Here is a 16,823-nt window from a genome sequence, read left to right on the forward strand (position 1 = left end):
CCCAAACCCGTCTTGTACGGGTTGGGTGCATGTACGCTATCGAAATGTGTAAATAAACCAAGTAATACAGTTGATTTTCTTTCAAAACGATTTCAGCGAAAAGGCTTTCCGAAGTGAAGCATGTAATATGGTTAAAGCAGCATGTTGTAGTGTAGTTGTGCAAACATAATTGTAACGAGGCATCCAGTCAAGCCGTGAATGAAAAAATGCACAAATAAAATCGAGAAAGTATCCAAATTTTTTGCCGACAACTAAACAAACGCACAAATCAAACGGTTTAGTGGTATGGTTTTCTATAACAAAAGATGTATACATAAAGTGAACGAACAATGTGCCGCTTTTAATAATGATGTCAAAAAATCCAACTAAAGTCCTCCAAATGACCAAAAAAGAGAAACGAATACCAAAGAAGCTTTATGCCAAACTACACATGAACAATATCAGTCTTCCAAGATGAAGTGTAATTCCTAGTAAGTTCACCAATATTTCCGATTCGGAACAGCCTGTTCGATCCAAGAAATCATCCCTACTTTGTCCACGGTTTCATCATGAATTCAGTCCTCCTTGTCAGTAGTTCTACGCAGTTCCCTCGACTCCGGCTGCAAGGCAACACTTCTTGCATCATTAACCTGATCTCGAGTACCAACGGTAAGAGGCTCCTCTTTGGCCATTGATAGGAGCACCACTATCACCAGCACTAAACAAATCAGGATGAGGACAAAGGTGGCTCCGAGCTGTGACTTTAAGAAACCCATGAATGTTGGACCAGAAATCTGCTTTTGTATTACATTTCCTTCTCGGTATCCTTGGAGAAATCTTGAAATCTGGGTGCCCATATCGGTTTCGTGTATGCTATCAGAACCGATGACCTGTTTCTCGAACAAAAGATGCAATATCAAGAGCATGCATGAAACCATATAAAAACTGCGATAAAGTAGGTTCTGAAAATAGCAACCTCCTCATTATTTAAAAGTAATTAAATATCTTGATGCTATCCAACCCAAACAGGCAAATTTGGTTTACGAGGCAGCAATCAACATCAAAAGAAACAAGATCTTCTCGATTGCTTACCATGCCAATGTTACTTGAAAAAAAAAGACTCTCACTTTATCCAGCTCAAATCAACTATTGATCAAAGACTTCATTCGGACGAATTTATACACCGTAACAATAAATTTTCAAGATTAGAAACGGTCGCTTACCGAATAATAGTCCTCATTCCCATCCCAAACAACCATCTTTGGCAGCTGAGTTTTCTTATAAACCTCAAATGATTCAACAAAATCTTCCCACTGCTTGACACCAACATAACCAAATATTAAGTCACGATTGGCAGAGGCAGCAGCCTTTAGCATTTTCATTAATTCCTTGGATTTTTCAGCTCCTTCATCCTCCAAGATTGTCAGAACAATTTTCCTTTTATCATCTTTTAGTGACTTTAATGTATCTTGATTCAGGGGCAGAACTAGAGGGAGCAAACTTTGTTTTATGTAATCTTCAAGGAATGTCTCTGTAATTCAGCATAAAATATTACTTTCAATTTGGTATATAATATCAAGTTTATAGTTGTTGGAATAAGTAGACATTTTCAGCATGTTAAAGAAATACACAATTTATTAAAATTAATAGAAAACTAGGCTTAACAGAGTTTAACCACACCAAGATCCAACTTAGATATGTAAAGGCTGTACTCAGGGTGATTCAGAAGAAAAAGTAAAAAGACGTGCAAAACAGGAAAATATTCTTGATGAGGGTGCATAAACAAACGGTATTTTCTAACAAATACCTGAGCTTTCACCGAGTTTGTTAAATGCTTAAAAATAATGCTATCCCCAGATCTATCTTAGATCTAGTGGCTTCACACCTTAAGATAGATCCTAGTGGCTTCACACCTTACCAAAATCATAGATGGTCAGGATAGATATACTCAACATCAAAAGGAGTTCAGAATCCAGGCACTATTGGACATAAGTCTTAACATATGACACGTTAATTATATGCATTGGATAGAATTTACCCACTCCCAAGCAAATGCAGTGCTCTTCCATATGATATTAGACACATATTTTCCTTCTACTTTTAACCATTGTCAGATCCAATGGCCAGTAAAGAGTTCAACTAACAGAAACCAAGCACATTTATAGAAACTAACTTCAGTGACTAAATTTAAATTGCCATTATGAAAATGAACTCTAGAAATCAATTACATGGCAATTGCAAACTTTTAACCTTTGACTTTGAAGGGACCAGATCCTCCCTATCAAGTCTTAGATGCTATGATTTGCCCTACACTTTATAAGCTAACATGAGACAAGCCACATAGTTTAACAAGATGAATAAGTTAATACATCTATTTTCACTCAACATAATATATAATAAGAAAAAAATAACCTTCAAATGGTCCATAAAAAATGCTTTGTTCATTGTGCGCCGGATGAGTTGCGATCAAAGCGGGCACCTTATCAAAATCATAGTTGGTCATGATATCCTCCGAGAAATATTTGGCAACTGAAAACCAGGCTTTCTTCTTATACTTAATTGCCAAATTAAATATCTGGGATTCATCTAAGCCAAATCCTATGAATATAGGAAAATCAGCCCCAGCTTCTTCAACAAATTCTTTAATAGCAGAATCTGACTTGAGAACAGCGACATCTGGGGCGACAAATTTCGACAGATGACGAACAAGTAAATCAGATTTCCTTGGTCCATAATATTCAGTAGGAACTCCATGCATGTATATCTTTAGAGTTGGATATCCACTGTATCAAAAAGAATAATTATTTTCAGCATCTTTGTTACTTGTTAGTAGTGAAAGATTTGGCCATAGGGCAGCTATCCAATTTATATATCATATATCATATAACGTAATAAAAACAAAACAACAGACACCAGAATCCCGGCAGTTAACAAATTATTGATCCAGAAGGCCATGGAAACCTACTCAACTTCATGCTTCGAAGCAAGCTTTCTGTATTTGTCAGCATCAACTTTTGCGACAATTATGGGTTTCTTCAACCCAGCTAGAACAGGGGCTGCTTTGTCCAACTGCAATGTAACATTCATAATTATAAGCCCAAGAACCCAGTACCGAGGACAGAAGCAACCTAAGAAAGAAGGAATAACCGATAGCAAGGGCACTTGAACATTCAATAAATTTACAAATCCTTTTACAATGAAGCAGATTCATAATCGCAAAATTCTCTATTTCATGGTGCCAGCAAAGGACCAAGTTTGATTTTTTCCGGGGAAAAACAATTAAAAAATATTAAAAATAATAGAGCGACATACAAAAAACTAATAAATGTCGATATATCACAATCAACACTGCACTTTGGTATCAATATTCGAAGTCAGAACAACAATAAAAAAAAATTGATCGAACCTCGGGGGCGAGGCGCTTGCAGTGACCACACCAAGGGGCATAGAAATCAACGAAAACATAATCGAAAGATGAGATCGCGGCGTCAAAATTGGAGTCATCCAGTTCCAACACTTTGCCATCTAACTTGAACCGATTCTCCGATTCACAATTGGACGAAGAAATTAATAACAATAATGAAAATAATAATATTAACAGTGACAAAAGAGAGCAGATCCTCCGAGGAGGAGAAGGAGGAGTCATCGGTTCGCGGGAGTGTTTGCGGGTTGCATACGATTGAACTGGGACTTTTTATAATTGGATTGGGATTAGGGATCGCAATTTTCCGAGTGGGTTTGGGTCCACATCTTGGGGAAGGCCCAAACTTGGACCACTTTGAGGATTTTTCAAAGTTCCAAGTAAACCGGATCTGATAATTAATATTAAAAAAAACTCAAATACTTAAATTGTATCTATAATCCAACTCGTTACATCATGATAATCACATCATTTCATCTATTTTGTTTATTAAAATCATGAATTACAAAATTTTATATTGTTAGGGTGTGTTTAGTTGAGTGGATTAAATAAAGATTGATTAATAATCAAATATTTATCGTTAAAATTTTAAGTTGTTTTAATAATCATTTTGACTCGATTTAAGATCCAATTTCATGGATAACTATTTGATTAATAAAATTGGATCTTAAACCGGATCAAAACGATTATTAAAACATCTTAAAATTCTAATGATAAATATTTGACTATTAATCTATCCTTATTTAATCCACTCAACCAAACACACTCTTAAAGTAATATTAATATATATATATATATATATATATATATATATATATATATATATATATATATATAAAACTGAATTGTTGAATCAATATTTTTTAAGTAAATATGAACATTGTTTTGATAATTCAACCGATATTTAAAGTGGTTGACGGACGTGGATAATGATTTAATTCACGTAAGTCGGAGATGACGACGACAAATCTGACTCATTCCGTTACTTTTCTAGATTATTTGAAGTTATAATGAGAACTATAATAAAGATTTAATGTCCACGAAATACGGATTAAAATTTTCAAGCAAAAAAGTCCCGACCTGTCCTATCACCCTTGATACCCCTATAAGGGCTCGGGTCCTGGAGGACCTCCTTCGGTGGAGAAGACAGACCCGCTGGGCTGCGAAGGGAGGAAGGACCCCTGGAAAAATTCTGGGAGAGGCCCCTGGAAGGATTCTGGGAGAGACCCTTGGAGAGGTTCCTGTGAAGGTTCTTGGAGGGGTGCCTGATCATCGCGCATAAGGGGAGGCGTGTCTGACTGAATCGCTTGAAAGGAAGCCTGGCCTCCCGCTTGATCATCCTCGCTGAGAGTCACCACCGGGATGGTCGTAACTCTTCTTGGCCTTTGGCTAAGGGGGAGGAGGTCCTCATCATCCTCCCTGGATTCAGGCGCCGTTCTCTTAAGTTCAAATTGCACCCGGGCCGTCTCCTTCGCCCGGGCAGCCACATCCTCCGCTCTCTTTTCAGCAGCGGCCTTTCGGGCTGCCCTTTTCTTCTCCTTGGCCGCCTTCTCGGCTGCCCATCTTTTGGCAAAAGCCTCTTCCATTAAATCTGCATAAGGAGCAGGCAAGGGTAAAATCCAAATGCAAATACAAAGTCAGGGAGCAATCGCACAACATGTAAAGGAAAGTTACCAGGTTGATGGCCCGAGCCAGCAACTTCATCAATCACTTGCTCAATCGGGTCCTCAACCCGGGCACTTAAACGATAAGCAACCAGTTGTTCTTGGGCGATAAGGACGGAGGAAGAAAACTTTCTACCCTCTACCAGGGCGAGGCTTCGGATGTAAAATTCTTCAGACTTGTACGCCTGAGGAAGTTCTGGCTGTTGAGGAAGAGAAGGGAGGAACTCGGTTGAACAATCAAGAGAACCCGGGAGACGAATGAAAAAATATCTTCCTTTCCACCCCTTTTGAGAGGAAGGGATGTCATCAAGAAAGCGGGCATTAAGCCGAGCAGAAAGGGAAAAGGCATTATCTCCTAATCTACAAATAAAGAAATAATGCAGAACTTTGGAATTTATTACCAGATTATGCGTACGGAAGAGAACAAAAACCGAAGCCATGATCCGGAAAGAGTTGGGATGAAATTGATTGATAGGTACACCAAAAAATTTGGCAACCTCGATGAAGAACGGAGCAATGGGAAATCGAAGTCCGTTGCGGAGTTGGTCTCGAAAAAAGGTAATATAACCCGAGGGGGGTTGATCAGCCCTGTCAGAAGGTCCGGGTATAAGAATAGGATAAGAAGAAGGAATGACCCCTAGGGTTCGAAGTTCTTTTTCTGCTCCGGGTCGCAGGGAGCTTTTCAGAGAAGAGAACCATGGAATCTCGGGGGCCTCGGTTAAAGGGTGGTCGGAAGCCCGGGCTTTACCCTTACCCTTATCCTTTTTTGGGATCCGGGATATGCCCGAAGAAGAAGGTTTAGAAGGTCTCGAGGATTGGGATTTTAAGATTATAGGTTTTTGGACAGTCCGGGTAGAAGGGCGACGAGAAGTAGGAGAAGGAGACGAATCAGAACGAAGGGCGGCGGATTCATACCCTGACGAACCTCGAGCATTGGCCCCGGAAGTAGAAGAAGTAGAATTAGACATAAGGAAAAGAAAAAAACTTACAAATGCGGTGGAAGATCGTCGGAGCAAGGAAACTTTGAATGCCGGAACTGCGAGAAGAGAATTTGCAAGGGCTTCGCCGAGAATACTGATTTGAAAGTGATTTTTGGGAAAACCTAGGGTCGCTATATATAGGAGATGGGGAATGATCGGAACCGTCGATTGAGTGAACGCGTGTGCGGTTTCGATGCGCCTCGAAAGTTGCGACGGGCAGAACGAAAAGACAGTTACACAGATCGAGATGTCATCATGTTTTATCTCCTCGGAATACGAAACATTACTAGCCGTCGGGATAGATGAACACGTGTCGTTGTAGTAACGTGTGGATAGGCCGGGAGGTTTAGGAGAACTCGGTAAGTTCGTTTCATAGCTCGGGAACCTAGAGACCCAGGACGGAAATTTCTAAGTCCGAATAATCCGAGACCCCGGCATCTTGTTATAGTCAAAAGGTTCGATGGCCCGGGATTATATTTTAAGTTCGGGGAGATCATGTTATTACAAATAACTGTAAGTCTATTGATTCGGTCCGCATAAATTTGCACAAGATTCATTTGCAGAAGAGTAAAGCGATAGAAGTCGATAAAATTTCCATTACATAAAATAGCGGCGAAAAGTTATGGGATCCATTATGTTAGATACAGAATCCTGCCACTCCGTTATCCAATTAGTTAATTCGTGAATGCGGAGGTCAATGAAGAATTCATTCTTCATTATCTTGTCCAGGGCATGCCACTCTTTCCACAGCATCATGTGCAGCAGAACTTCATCGTCAACTAGATCGGTCACCCGGTCTACTACGAATTCTCGGATATACTTCCTCGCTCTGGCTCTTTGCGCTCGAGTAGTGGCCAAGCGATTGCGATAGGTATAATCCAAGTCATGAACCTTGTCCCGCACGGCCATGACCTTCGCCCATATATGTTCCTCGATTTCCCTCTTCAATTCCTCCACATGAGGACGCATCTCCGGGGTCACCAGGACATGTGTACTGCTGCAGGCACTGGAACCGCTTGAATTCGACATTTTGAATTGAGAGTCACTTTACATCTATCCCCCCTTATTTATAGGTGAACGTTTTTAAATGTGGAGGAAATACAAGGGTCCCAGCCAGCGGAAGCGTCCCCTCTAGGAGTCAAAGGAAAAAGTTAATCGAAGCCATCGAATCTAAACACGTGGTCGGTCAGGATATTCCTTGAAAATTGTGCTCAGAAGGTGAAGGGGCATTGACGGTTACCAAGGCGCCCGACTGATACAGCTGGGAATACGGAACGTTCTCATTCGGTGAGAGTTTTAATGATGAGCTGTATATCATCCGGATACCACGTGAATAGTCCGGGAGGTTTGAGGCCCCGGCATATTATTCTAAGTCCGGGAGGTTTGAGGCCCCGGCATATCATTCTAAGTCCGGGAGGTTTGAGGCCCCGGCATATTATTCTAAGTCCGGGAGGTTTGAGGCCCCGGCATATCATTCTAAGTCCGGGAGGTTTGAGGCCCCGGCATATTATTCTAAGTCCGGGAGGTTTGAGGCCCCGGCATTTTCTCTTGAGTCCGGGAGGTTTAAGGCCTCGACATTTTATCTTAAGACCGGGAGATTCGAGGTCCCAGCATATTGTTGTAAACCCGAGAAATGCGGAGCTCGGGCGCCCTTTTAGTTTTATTAGTACGAAATCCTCACGTCTCCGTTCGTTACTTATTAGTAGTTAATCTTGTCAGTCGAGTCAGACAGTCCGTGGGATATGCATCAGATAAAATGGTAAAAGACAGTAAACTCGGATAATAATTTTATTTAACGAAATTACTTCGAATTACATCGAAATATGCCTCCTCTACGAAGGCTTTCCACAGGAACATCCAACGTCTCACTTCTCGTGTAGCCCTTCCTTCATAGCCCTTGGCGTCAGTGATATCGTTGAGAGTGTTCCTCTCTTTTCGAAGCATCAGTTCGTACATGCGGTCCTCTTCAAAAGGATCCCCCAACTCGGGAATATTATTTCGCCAGAAGCCGAGGAGTATTAGCCTCACCGCAGTAGTAGAGAAGCTGTAACTCCTGCAGTGCCTCCCAGAAGGCGAGAATTTTGTGAAAGACCTCCTCCTCTATTTCCGTCTTATGCCTCTCTGAGGATGCATTCATGAACTCTTCCGCCAGATCAGGGACGCTGGGATTGCTAGCACCTGCCATTGTATCTTCCTAACAACACTTTGCTGGTATGATGACGGATCAGTAAGGCCCTATTTATAATAAGAACAAATTAATAATGACCGTTGATCTTCAAGATGCCTGAACGGTTGAGATAAGTTTTGGAAATTGTGCCGGGAGGGGGAAAGACGTGCACAGTTGTCGAGGTGTCAGACTTATCCATTTCTCGAGATGTGGAGCGTTTTCTAGTAGGAATTAATTGTGGGTGCATCTCATTATAACAAATACAACATCCAGAGGGGCTGGATAACAATTCATTAGGGTCCGGGAGACAAATCATCCAGGCGTGACATCTCTTCTACGGGATATTTAAAGGATCCGATGCTATTATACACCGTGAATTATTTCACACCAATCGGGACAGCGAGTGAGACTCTAGCCCGACTATTTTAGGGATGGGTGGTGATACCCCTATAAGGGCTCGGGTCCTGGAGGACCCGGGAAATGTCATTGAGTAGCCCCTATAGAAACCGGGAGGGCGATTGTTACCCACGCGACTGGGCGCTTCGTGCATGATCGGGTATTTACTTACCTCCCGAGCAACTAGGGACCGGGTTTTCATGCTGAAGCCGAGGGCTCAATACTCGAGTAACTTACTTAGAGGATCTTACAGATTGTAAGGCAGAAAGCGACTGGGCGGGAAGTCAACGTCTTCCGCCTGAACGTATCCCCGAAAATATGGAGAAGAAAGGGACTGGACATGCAGTCAACGTCCCTTATTCTTGGAGTACCCACGAAGCTATCGGGTAGAAAGGGACCCGACAGGCCGTCAACGTCCGAGGGTACAGGTAGTAGGTGAGCACGCGCATCAAGGTAGCCCTAGCTTCTCTTCAAATAGCAGGTATCGTTGACATCATAGTCAGGTCTGAAATTTCTTCACTTTCAAGCATCCATACATATTCCTTTAAGTTCCCTCTCGACAATCCGGCTGACTTAAGCATCGGAGTGGTCACGCCGGACACCCTTCCGGCGCCCATTCACGAGTTCCTTTCATTGTTTGCAGGTCACGATCGAAGCCATCTACCTTGCTCATTTTCCTAAACAACATTATAAATTCTTGATTTGATCCGGTGGAGCACCCGACCCTGCTCATCCATTTTACCCGGATCACATCAACCCTTAATCAGAATTTTAAAAAAAATCGTTTTAATTTTAAAACTATATATATATATATAATATGTTTTTGTTTTTATAATATGATAATAATAATTTTCAAATGCATGAATTTAGATATAGAAGATTCGAATAAATTGGTTATTGATAAATTTACTAAAATAAAATTTGAATATTATTATTAATTTATAAATATAGGGATAATGTATATAGGTAAAAATAATAATGAAGAAATTCAATGAAAGTGCCAAATCCCCGCCTTCTCACATTTTCTTTCCAGACCCCTAAACCACTCTTCTTCAGCTCAAACCCTTTCAGTTTCCCCTCTCTTGCTTTCTGCCCCAGTGTTGTTGGAAGCTCTAATAATTTCAGCTGCTGCCGATTTTTACGCATTTGTAACCATTATTTTTATCGCAGATTCTGCATGGGTGCTGGTATAGAAGTCACTGCGCCGGAGACCATGGCTTCTTTTCCGCCGTCCGTTCTTGTAAATGACCGAATTGTTCTGACGGATAAGGAGAATCAAATATTCGATCTTTTACTTCAAGTTTCCGTTCACTTTAATCTTAACACCGAGCTTCGGGTTGCTGGAGGCTGGGTTCGTGATAAGGTTCTTATCCTTTTGTTCCTCTGTCCTTCCATCCTTCTTTTTTGTGGTTTTCCTCCCTTATATGAAGTTGGTTTGTAGCAGAATTCAAAATAAGTGTAATCCGGTATTGTGTTTTGTCCAGTTAGTACATTTCTTTTCTTTCGGTGCCAAAAGTTTTGGAAAAAATCGATCTTTTTATATTGAATGTCAGGCGGTTGTTCTTGAGTTAGTTTATGAATGGATTGAAGATATTTTTTTTAAGAAAACACTGTATTCGGTAGGCAGAGGAATTTGGTTTTAGCTTTTTTGGTGAATTTTGGGCTACAGTTCACGACACCAGATACCACTTTCGAAACAACAATGACGACAACCATATGGGATACTATACGAGGTTGCCTTTTATGTGTGTCCATACATATACGCGTATATATTTTGTTTGGTTGAATTTTGTGAATTGTTAACGTCTGACCTGGAATTAGGAAGTGTTTAAGCATGATAAAGTATCCCAATTCAGAGGTATAATGACTTATGACCGCATGTCTGCTGCAAGAGTGTGTTTACCTCACGAATTATCCTATTGTCCTTCAAATCTTTATCCACTTAATTTCATGTCTTTCAAAAACTGCAACGTCAATGCCGATAATAAACTTTACATCACTCGAACTTTGTGAGGGTATTTGCATATCCATCTGTGCAGTCAAGAGATAGCTCCTGCAGGGGAGCTTGTACAAAAATCAAACTTTAAATCTTGGAAGGGTTCGATGTAAAGCTAATTTTTTTGTTACATAAATTTGTGGTAGATAAATTATTGTGTACTTTTCCCTTGAGATGGTGCATTTTTTTATGTGGGTAAATATTGTAATTAATGTTTTAATATATAGAAAATATACAATTGTACCACTTTTCTGATGACAATTTTTAGGTTAAATGCTGACAACTCAATAAAATCTTATGTGATAATATTATAAATTATATATATAATTGATGTTTATCTGATTAATCATTTGGAGTTTAGCATGTTAAAACTTTGAAACTCATATGTATTTGGTTGTAATTGTTTTGATGGTGATGGATATTGATGAAATTATATGTTTGGGAAAAATAATGATGGGTTTTATTTTGGAAAATTGAACATATATTTGGGGAAATGAATTCAAATTGTAAGAATATTTTTGTAAGTTATAGTTTTAATTTTTTATCAAAATGAATCGAAAAAAATGGGAATTGTAAATAGTCCTCTGGTTTCATAATCACATGAAAATGGCACATCCACTTACCTACACTGAATAATTCATTAAACATCATTTTACTTTTTATCCAATCAAATCAAAGTATATCACTTTAGAAATAATTGTTTAATTATTTATCAACTAACCATGCATCACAGATTTAAATTCAAGAAGCGTGATGTTTTGCATAGAACTCTAATATGGTTACCCAATGGTTCTCTCTCTTTGTTAAATTCATATACATACTCTCAGTATCATTCTTCTTACTGTAGCTTTTAGGGAAAGAGTGTTATGATATCGATATCGCTCTTGAGAATATGATGGGAAAGGAGTTTTGTGACAAAGTAAACGAATATTTATCTGCTTCTGGGGAAGAAACAAAAGGAGTTGGCTTGATTCTGAGGTACACTCTGTGCTTTTATCTTTCTACTAATTGATGATCTTGTCTAAATCTTTGAAGTCTGTAAAACAGCATTCCTTGAAAAAATAGCATAGATATTTGCTAATTATCCCTCTTTTCTAGCAATCCGGATCAGTCAAAACATTTGGAAACAGCAAGGATGCGCCTCTTTGATGTGTGGATTGATTTTGTCAACTTAAGATCTGAAGAATACACCAACAATAGCCGTATTCCAACAATGGTAAGTGCATTAAATGATCTTCCGCTCAGTTTATCAAAAGAATCTTGTATTAAATCAGGGAAACATGCTCGATGAAATGAACCACAACTTAGAATTAGGAACCTATGCTCAAATGTGGGCATTTATATGAATGGGCTAGATATCTGAGTCCTGGAGATTTTTTGCTGGGCAAATTTTGGTTAGAAGATCGCTAGAGAAATTGTAGACACCATTTTGCGATCATCAACCGCTACAAGGCCTTATTTGGTGATCTTCAAAATTATAGATTTTGAAATTTTTTCATAACAATGTTTTTGCAGGAGTTTGGCTCTGCTCAACAGGATGCTTATAGGAGGGATTTGACCATCAACAGGTACTTTTCTTTTATATTCATATTTATGTGAGAACTCGGGATTGTAATTTGTAGAGATAGGGCACATGACACAAATATAGATGTACAAGTACTTGTGTATCTATGATGTTATTGGAGGTGAGCTATTTATATTGTTTCAATTTCAAATAATTGAACTGGTTTAAAATAGATCATTAATAAACTTGCTCTTTAACAGCATGTTCTACAACATTAACACGAGCTCAGTCGAAGACTTAACAGGAAGAGGTGGCGCACATTTATGTTTTCTACAAATACCGAATTTGATTGTCATATCATGTCATATGCTCTTCTTTTGTTTCTAACTTAATTAGTATTTTTTTTCTTACAGGCATTCCAGACTTGAAATCAGGAAAAATAATGACCCCATCTGCTCCAAAGGAAACCTTTTTGGATGATCCCCTTCGAGTTCTTCGCGCAATTCGATTTGGTAGTTCACAGAAAACTTCTGTTTCCATGTTCTGTTTTTTATAGAGTATATTCAAGCATGGCATAAAAAAGAAATTACAGAATTCTGTAAGTTCAACCTGATCCAAGTGAATTTCAGGTGCAAGGTTTGGATTTGTCCTAGATGAAGAACTGAAGATAGCTGCTATGGATGATGAAGTAAAAACTGCTATCATTGGTAAAATTAGCAGAGAGCGTGTTGGTCACGAGGTATCTTTTACTGTTTTTCGATAATTCTGAGGTGGGGATAAGTTTTCAGTCCATCTATTGACCTTGATTCCTAATTCACAATTAATAATTGTTGATTTTTCGCATCTTTCATCTTCTAGATTGATCTCATGATGTCTGGCAATCGGCCTGTGGATGCAATGAGCTACATTTCTGAGCTGCAGTTATTTTGGTCTGTATTCAGTCTTCCTCCTGACATTGAACCTCCAACACCGGATGGATGTGAAAGGTTTTTTTTACTTTCCTTGTAATTGTATCAGTCTTTATCTGATTGAATTTCCTTTGTTGGAACAACACTTGTAGGATTTTAATTAGTTTTTTGCACAGCCAATTGACTTGGAAATGATTTTCTGATTTGGATGTCCAATTTGGCTCAGCAACGTTGTATTGGTGCTATTAATAGTAGATTCATGCTGTAATCTCTCTCCCTCTCACACACTCTTAGACAAATAATACTATCAATTTCTTACAGAAGGTCTTGTTTTATTTCCTTAGTACCCATTGTGTTACACAGGAATGGTAGTGTTCCTAGTTGGTGTGTGCATGTGCTTCCTTGTGATCATATATTTTTTTTACTGAGTCGCTTCTTATGGTGTGTTACTCCCAATTGCACCTTCGTAATTGTTATATTTTATTTTATTTCACCAGGCTTTGTGTTGCTTACATGGATGCCTCGTGGAGGTTATTGCAGTTAATAGGGTGCTCCTCGATCACTGTGAGTGTTGAATCATGCATTTGTGATACATTGTTATTTGTATGATAGGGAAAGATATGCACTATATGTAAGTTGCTTAGAAGTAATTGTGAGCGGGCATAAATTTGAATGTCCAAGCTTGTAATATCTCTATGGAGATAAATTCAGACTCAATATACTCTATATCTGTATGGAGATAAAATTCTAAGACTTCCATAATATCTGTTTTTTTTGTGGTTTTTAGATTGTTCAAATGAGGCTCTCATTATATGCTGCTCTGCTTCTTCCATTGAGGAAGACTGTTTATCGAGACAAGAAAGGTAAACAGGTAAAATAAGTTGTCAACTTTATCTATTATCATTTTGGCGAATTTGTATGATTGAATTTATTTTTGGTGTATGTCACTGAAGTGGCATAAGTCTATGCATCCAATTGATGGTACGATTCATATATCTTCTAGATTTAACTTTTCGTCTCCAATATTTTCATTTGATCACCAATAATTGCATGTAATCGCATTAGATTACCAAATGATAGGCTCCAAATGTTTCACTCAGATATCCACTTATTTATGGGTTGATAGACCTTTTTTTAATACTTTTGCCATTTCATTCCTCTGTTCTTCTGTCTTTTATAAGTTGATTGACCTGTTTACTTAATAATAATTACCAAATGATAGGCTCCAGGTGTTTCACTCTGATGTTCACTCGTATTTTCAATTCTTCTGCTTGGAAACCAAATTATTTCTCGACAGAAAAAGCATTTCAAACTAATATATGAATATGAAGTGTTGGTTGATTTCTTTTCGCATTTGTGTGCTAACTATGCATGTTTTTCGACAGCTTCAGGTTGCAAGATATATTTTTGGCACTTCTCTAAAGTTGAAGTCTAGTGATGCAGAAACCGTATGCTTCTTCGTAACCCTCTAGTTTTCAAGTTCCAAAGCCTTTTGGAAACATGCTTTTGCGTTTATTTTAGCAACAAATTAATGATCCGTGACTAATATAAATAACAACATGCTGCAGGTGATAAGCTTACACCAAGCGGTGGAAAAGTTTTTATCCTTGATTCCTTTGATCCTGTCAGACAAAAATTTACAAATTCTTGAAGTTGAATGGAAAAAAGAAATTATCGATGTGCCAGTCATGGCAAAACTTAGAGTATTAGCAGGTAAAACGATCTTACTTTCCGCATACCCAATCCATTGTCACAACTTTGAGCTTACCTATTGACCTCACTGATTTGTTTACTATGAAGAAGTGAATTTATATAGTCGCTGATAATTCAGGAAACTGGTTGTAGCTTTGCAACCACGATCTTAATCGAACTTCATAATTCTTTTCCAGTGCATGCGAAGGTTTTGGAGGTGAAAAATGGGCTCCAATATCTTGGCTGGGCGTATTTAATCTAATTAACCACGTGGTACTTTGTAAAATTGAACCGACTTGAATATTTAATCCCACATTTGTGCAACCAACTATGCATTTATAGCAAACAAGGTGACTTCTGACTCTGTGTCGATTAATTATTTTATTCACATTCTTAGGACTGCTTCTTCGAGAAATTAAAGAGTTTTGGCGAACCGCGCTGGTCCTTTCAATCCTCTTATATCCTACAGATTTAGGTTTGGCTGGAAATACATCCAGAGTGGTTGCCGAATTGACCAACAGAAGGGAACTATTTAACGGCGTTGAGAATGCAATTATGGAACTAGGTATCAAACTTATCCGTCATTACGTGTATAACAGGTTCATGCCACTAACCCTTAATCTATGAGTTCCAATTTTCATGCAACTCAGGTCTAGAGAAAGTCTGGGAAGTGAAACCGCTGGTAAACGGTAAGGATATCATGAGCATCTTACAGCTTAAATCCGGCGGACCAGTGGTTAAAGAATGGGTACGTCTCTCTATCGCCTAGCATGATACCACTCGTAATATCTCAACCAACGTATTGGTTGTCACCTTTCTCTACAGCAACAAAAGCTGCTCGAGTGGCAGCTCGCGCACCCCTCGGGATCTTCAGAGGAATGCGTTGATTGGATGAAACAATCTCAAGCAAAACGCCCGAGGATGGAGTAACTCAGCTCACAGATGTGTTACTTTTTACTTGAGTAAATAGCTATGATTTTCTTGATAGACCATCAATTGAAATGCTCAGCCTTGTTGTGGTTAGAAATAGTCGACATCTTTGATGAAGGGGCAATTCTTGGTCTAGAAATGATCGATGGTAGGAGATCGTACTTGATTCGAGCATGAAGGATAAGTTATTGCACATTTGTAATGCACCAACTCCATTCGAAACATACCAATTATTGTATATACATCATTTTGTATCATCAAAATGTCTTCTTTGCCTAACAAGATCCTTCTGAAAGAATTATATGAAAGCGTAGTTTTTAGTTCCCATGCCATCTGTTATTTCTTGAAAAAGGAAATAGGTTATTATTACATCGAAAAAGAAAAATGGTTTCCATGACTACTTTTTGAATTTAAGTTTTTCAATACGGATCGAGTTTTTATTATCCAAACTAGTGCAATGTTTCGAATATCAGGGCCGAAACCAGGGGGCATTTCGTCGAGGCCATTCAGTGTAAGTAACCCACTAATAGTGTGGACTTCATCAATGTTTTCCCGAATATATTTGCTCAATAGCATGGCACACAAGGCTTTAATTGTTTTTTGTCAGGAAAATTCAACCAACCCCTTAGGATAAAATCCTAAAATTGCATCAAAAGATGAACATATTTGCTCACACGTGATATTACACGTGATAAAATATACTGTCAGACAATGTTCTGAAAGTACAAGGCTTAATTGTTTTAGTTTCTATTACACGAAAGGAAGTTTAAAAAAATTGTTTAAAAAGAAACAGCAAATTAGTGAAGAGATGGTTGGAGATTGTCTCCCTCTATAGGATCTTTAAAGGGATACCGACTCTCTCAATTTAAAGCATGAATCATTACTTCCTCAAACCAAAAAGAGGTGGGGGGGGGGGGGGGGGGGGGGGGTGGGGGGAGGTGGGGGTGGTGGAGATAAATCATTACAGTGTTGTCACATTGTTGGATAAAAAACAGCAAGTATATTTATTTAAGAAGAACAACAACATAAGAAGCCACCATCAAATGAATTTGAATATATTTAATCTAAATTATCAAAGTCACATCTATCCATTATTTACTTGGCCGACAAAGAGTTTATAGAAAACAAATTTGCCCACGAACTTGATTGTGGTTTAACAAGTGAAAACCTCCCAATGATAATTATG

At 38.7% G+C, this 16,823-nt stretch overlaps 2 protein-coding genes across 3 annotated transcripts; one reads left to right on the plus strand and one right to left on the minus strand.

Annotated features, from left to right (window-relative positions):
* Positions 1–195: 195 nt before the first annotated feature.
* Positions 196–3,707, minus strand: LOC140809473 (protein disulfide-isomerase 5-2-like). Its single transcript, XM_073167112.1, has 5 exons — positions 3,386–3,707; positions 2,945–3,048; positions 2,392–2,762; positions 1,203–1,510; positions 196–869 (listed from the first exon to the last, which is right to left on the minus strand). Exons 1-5 carry the CDS (start codon positions 3,623–3,625, stop codon positions 555–557), a joined length of 1,338 nt encoding a protein of 445 aa, XP_073023213.1. The 5' UTR covers positions 3,626–3,707; the 3' UTR covers positions 196–554.
* A 5,887-nt stretch (positions 3,708–9,594) lies between these two features.
* Positions 9,595–15,877, plus strand: LOC140809600 (tRNA nucleotidyltransferase cca2-like). Of its 2 annotated transcripts, none has more exons than XM_073167288.1 (15): positions 9,595–9,970; positions 11,451–11,581; positions 11,702–11,819; positions 12,119–12,171; positions 12,368–12,417; positions 12,521–12,619; positions 12,737–12,846; positions 12,966–13,093; positions 13,513–13,585; positions 13,803–13,886; positions 14,401–14,463; positions 14,584–14,728; positions 15,105–15,272; positions 15,358–15,455; positions 15,533–15,877. In XM_073167288.1, the coding sequence occupies exons 1-15, from the start codon at positions 9,599–9,601 to the stop codon at positions 15,635–15,637; spliced, it is 1,797 nt and encodes a 598-aa protein (XP_073023389.1). In that variant the 5' UTR covers positions 9,595–9,598; the 3' UTR covers positions 15,638–15,877. The 2 variants fall into 2 exon arrangements, with proteins under 2 accessions (XP_073023389.1, XP_073023390.1); XM_073167289.1 differs by having other exon boundaries at positions 13,513–13,579.
* The last annotated feature ends 946 nt before the right edge of the window (positions 15,878–16,823 follow it).

Source organism: Primulina eburnea, chromosome 13 (genome assembly GCF_022965805.1).
Source record: "Primulina eburnea isolate SZY01 chromosome 13, ASM2296580v1, whole genome shotgun sequence".
NCBI classification, from domain to species: domain Eukaryota; kingdom Viridiplantae; phylum Streptophyta; class Magnoliopsida; order Lamiales; family Gesneriaceae; genus Primulina; species Primulina eburnea.

What these genes read in the sequence shown, in the direction of transcription:
- LOC140809473 (XM_073167112.1), bottom strand. Translation starts at nt 3,625, where the DNA reads ATGACTCCTCCTTCTCCTCCTCGGAGGATCTGCTCTCTTTTGTCACTG. An exon ending in GCAAGCGCCTCGCCCCCGAG is followed by an intron (nt 3,049 to 3,385) that starts GTTCGATCAATT and finishes GTTACATTGCAG; the next exon opens with TTGGACAAAGCAGCCCCTGT. An exon ending in GGAATGAGGACTATTATTCG is followed by an intron (nt 870 to 1,202) that starts GTAAGCGACCGT and finishes TTCGAGAAACAG; the next exon opens with GTCATCGGTTCTGATAGCAT.
- LOC140809600 (XM_073167288.1), top strand. Translation starts at nt 9,599, where the DNA reads ATGAAAGTGCCAAATCCCCGCCTTCTCACATTTTCTTTCCAGACCCCT. An exon ending in GAGGCTGGGTTCGTGATAAG is followed by an intron (nt 9,971 to 11,450) that starts GTTCTTATCCTT and finishes TTCTTACTGTAG; the next exon opens with CTTTTAGGGAAAGAGTGTTA. An exon ending in GAATGCAATTATGGAACTAG is followed by an intron (nt 15,273 to 15,357) that starts GTATCAAACTTA and finishes CATGCAACTCAG; the next exon opens with GTCTAGAGAAAGTCTGGGAA.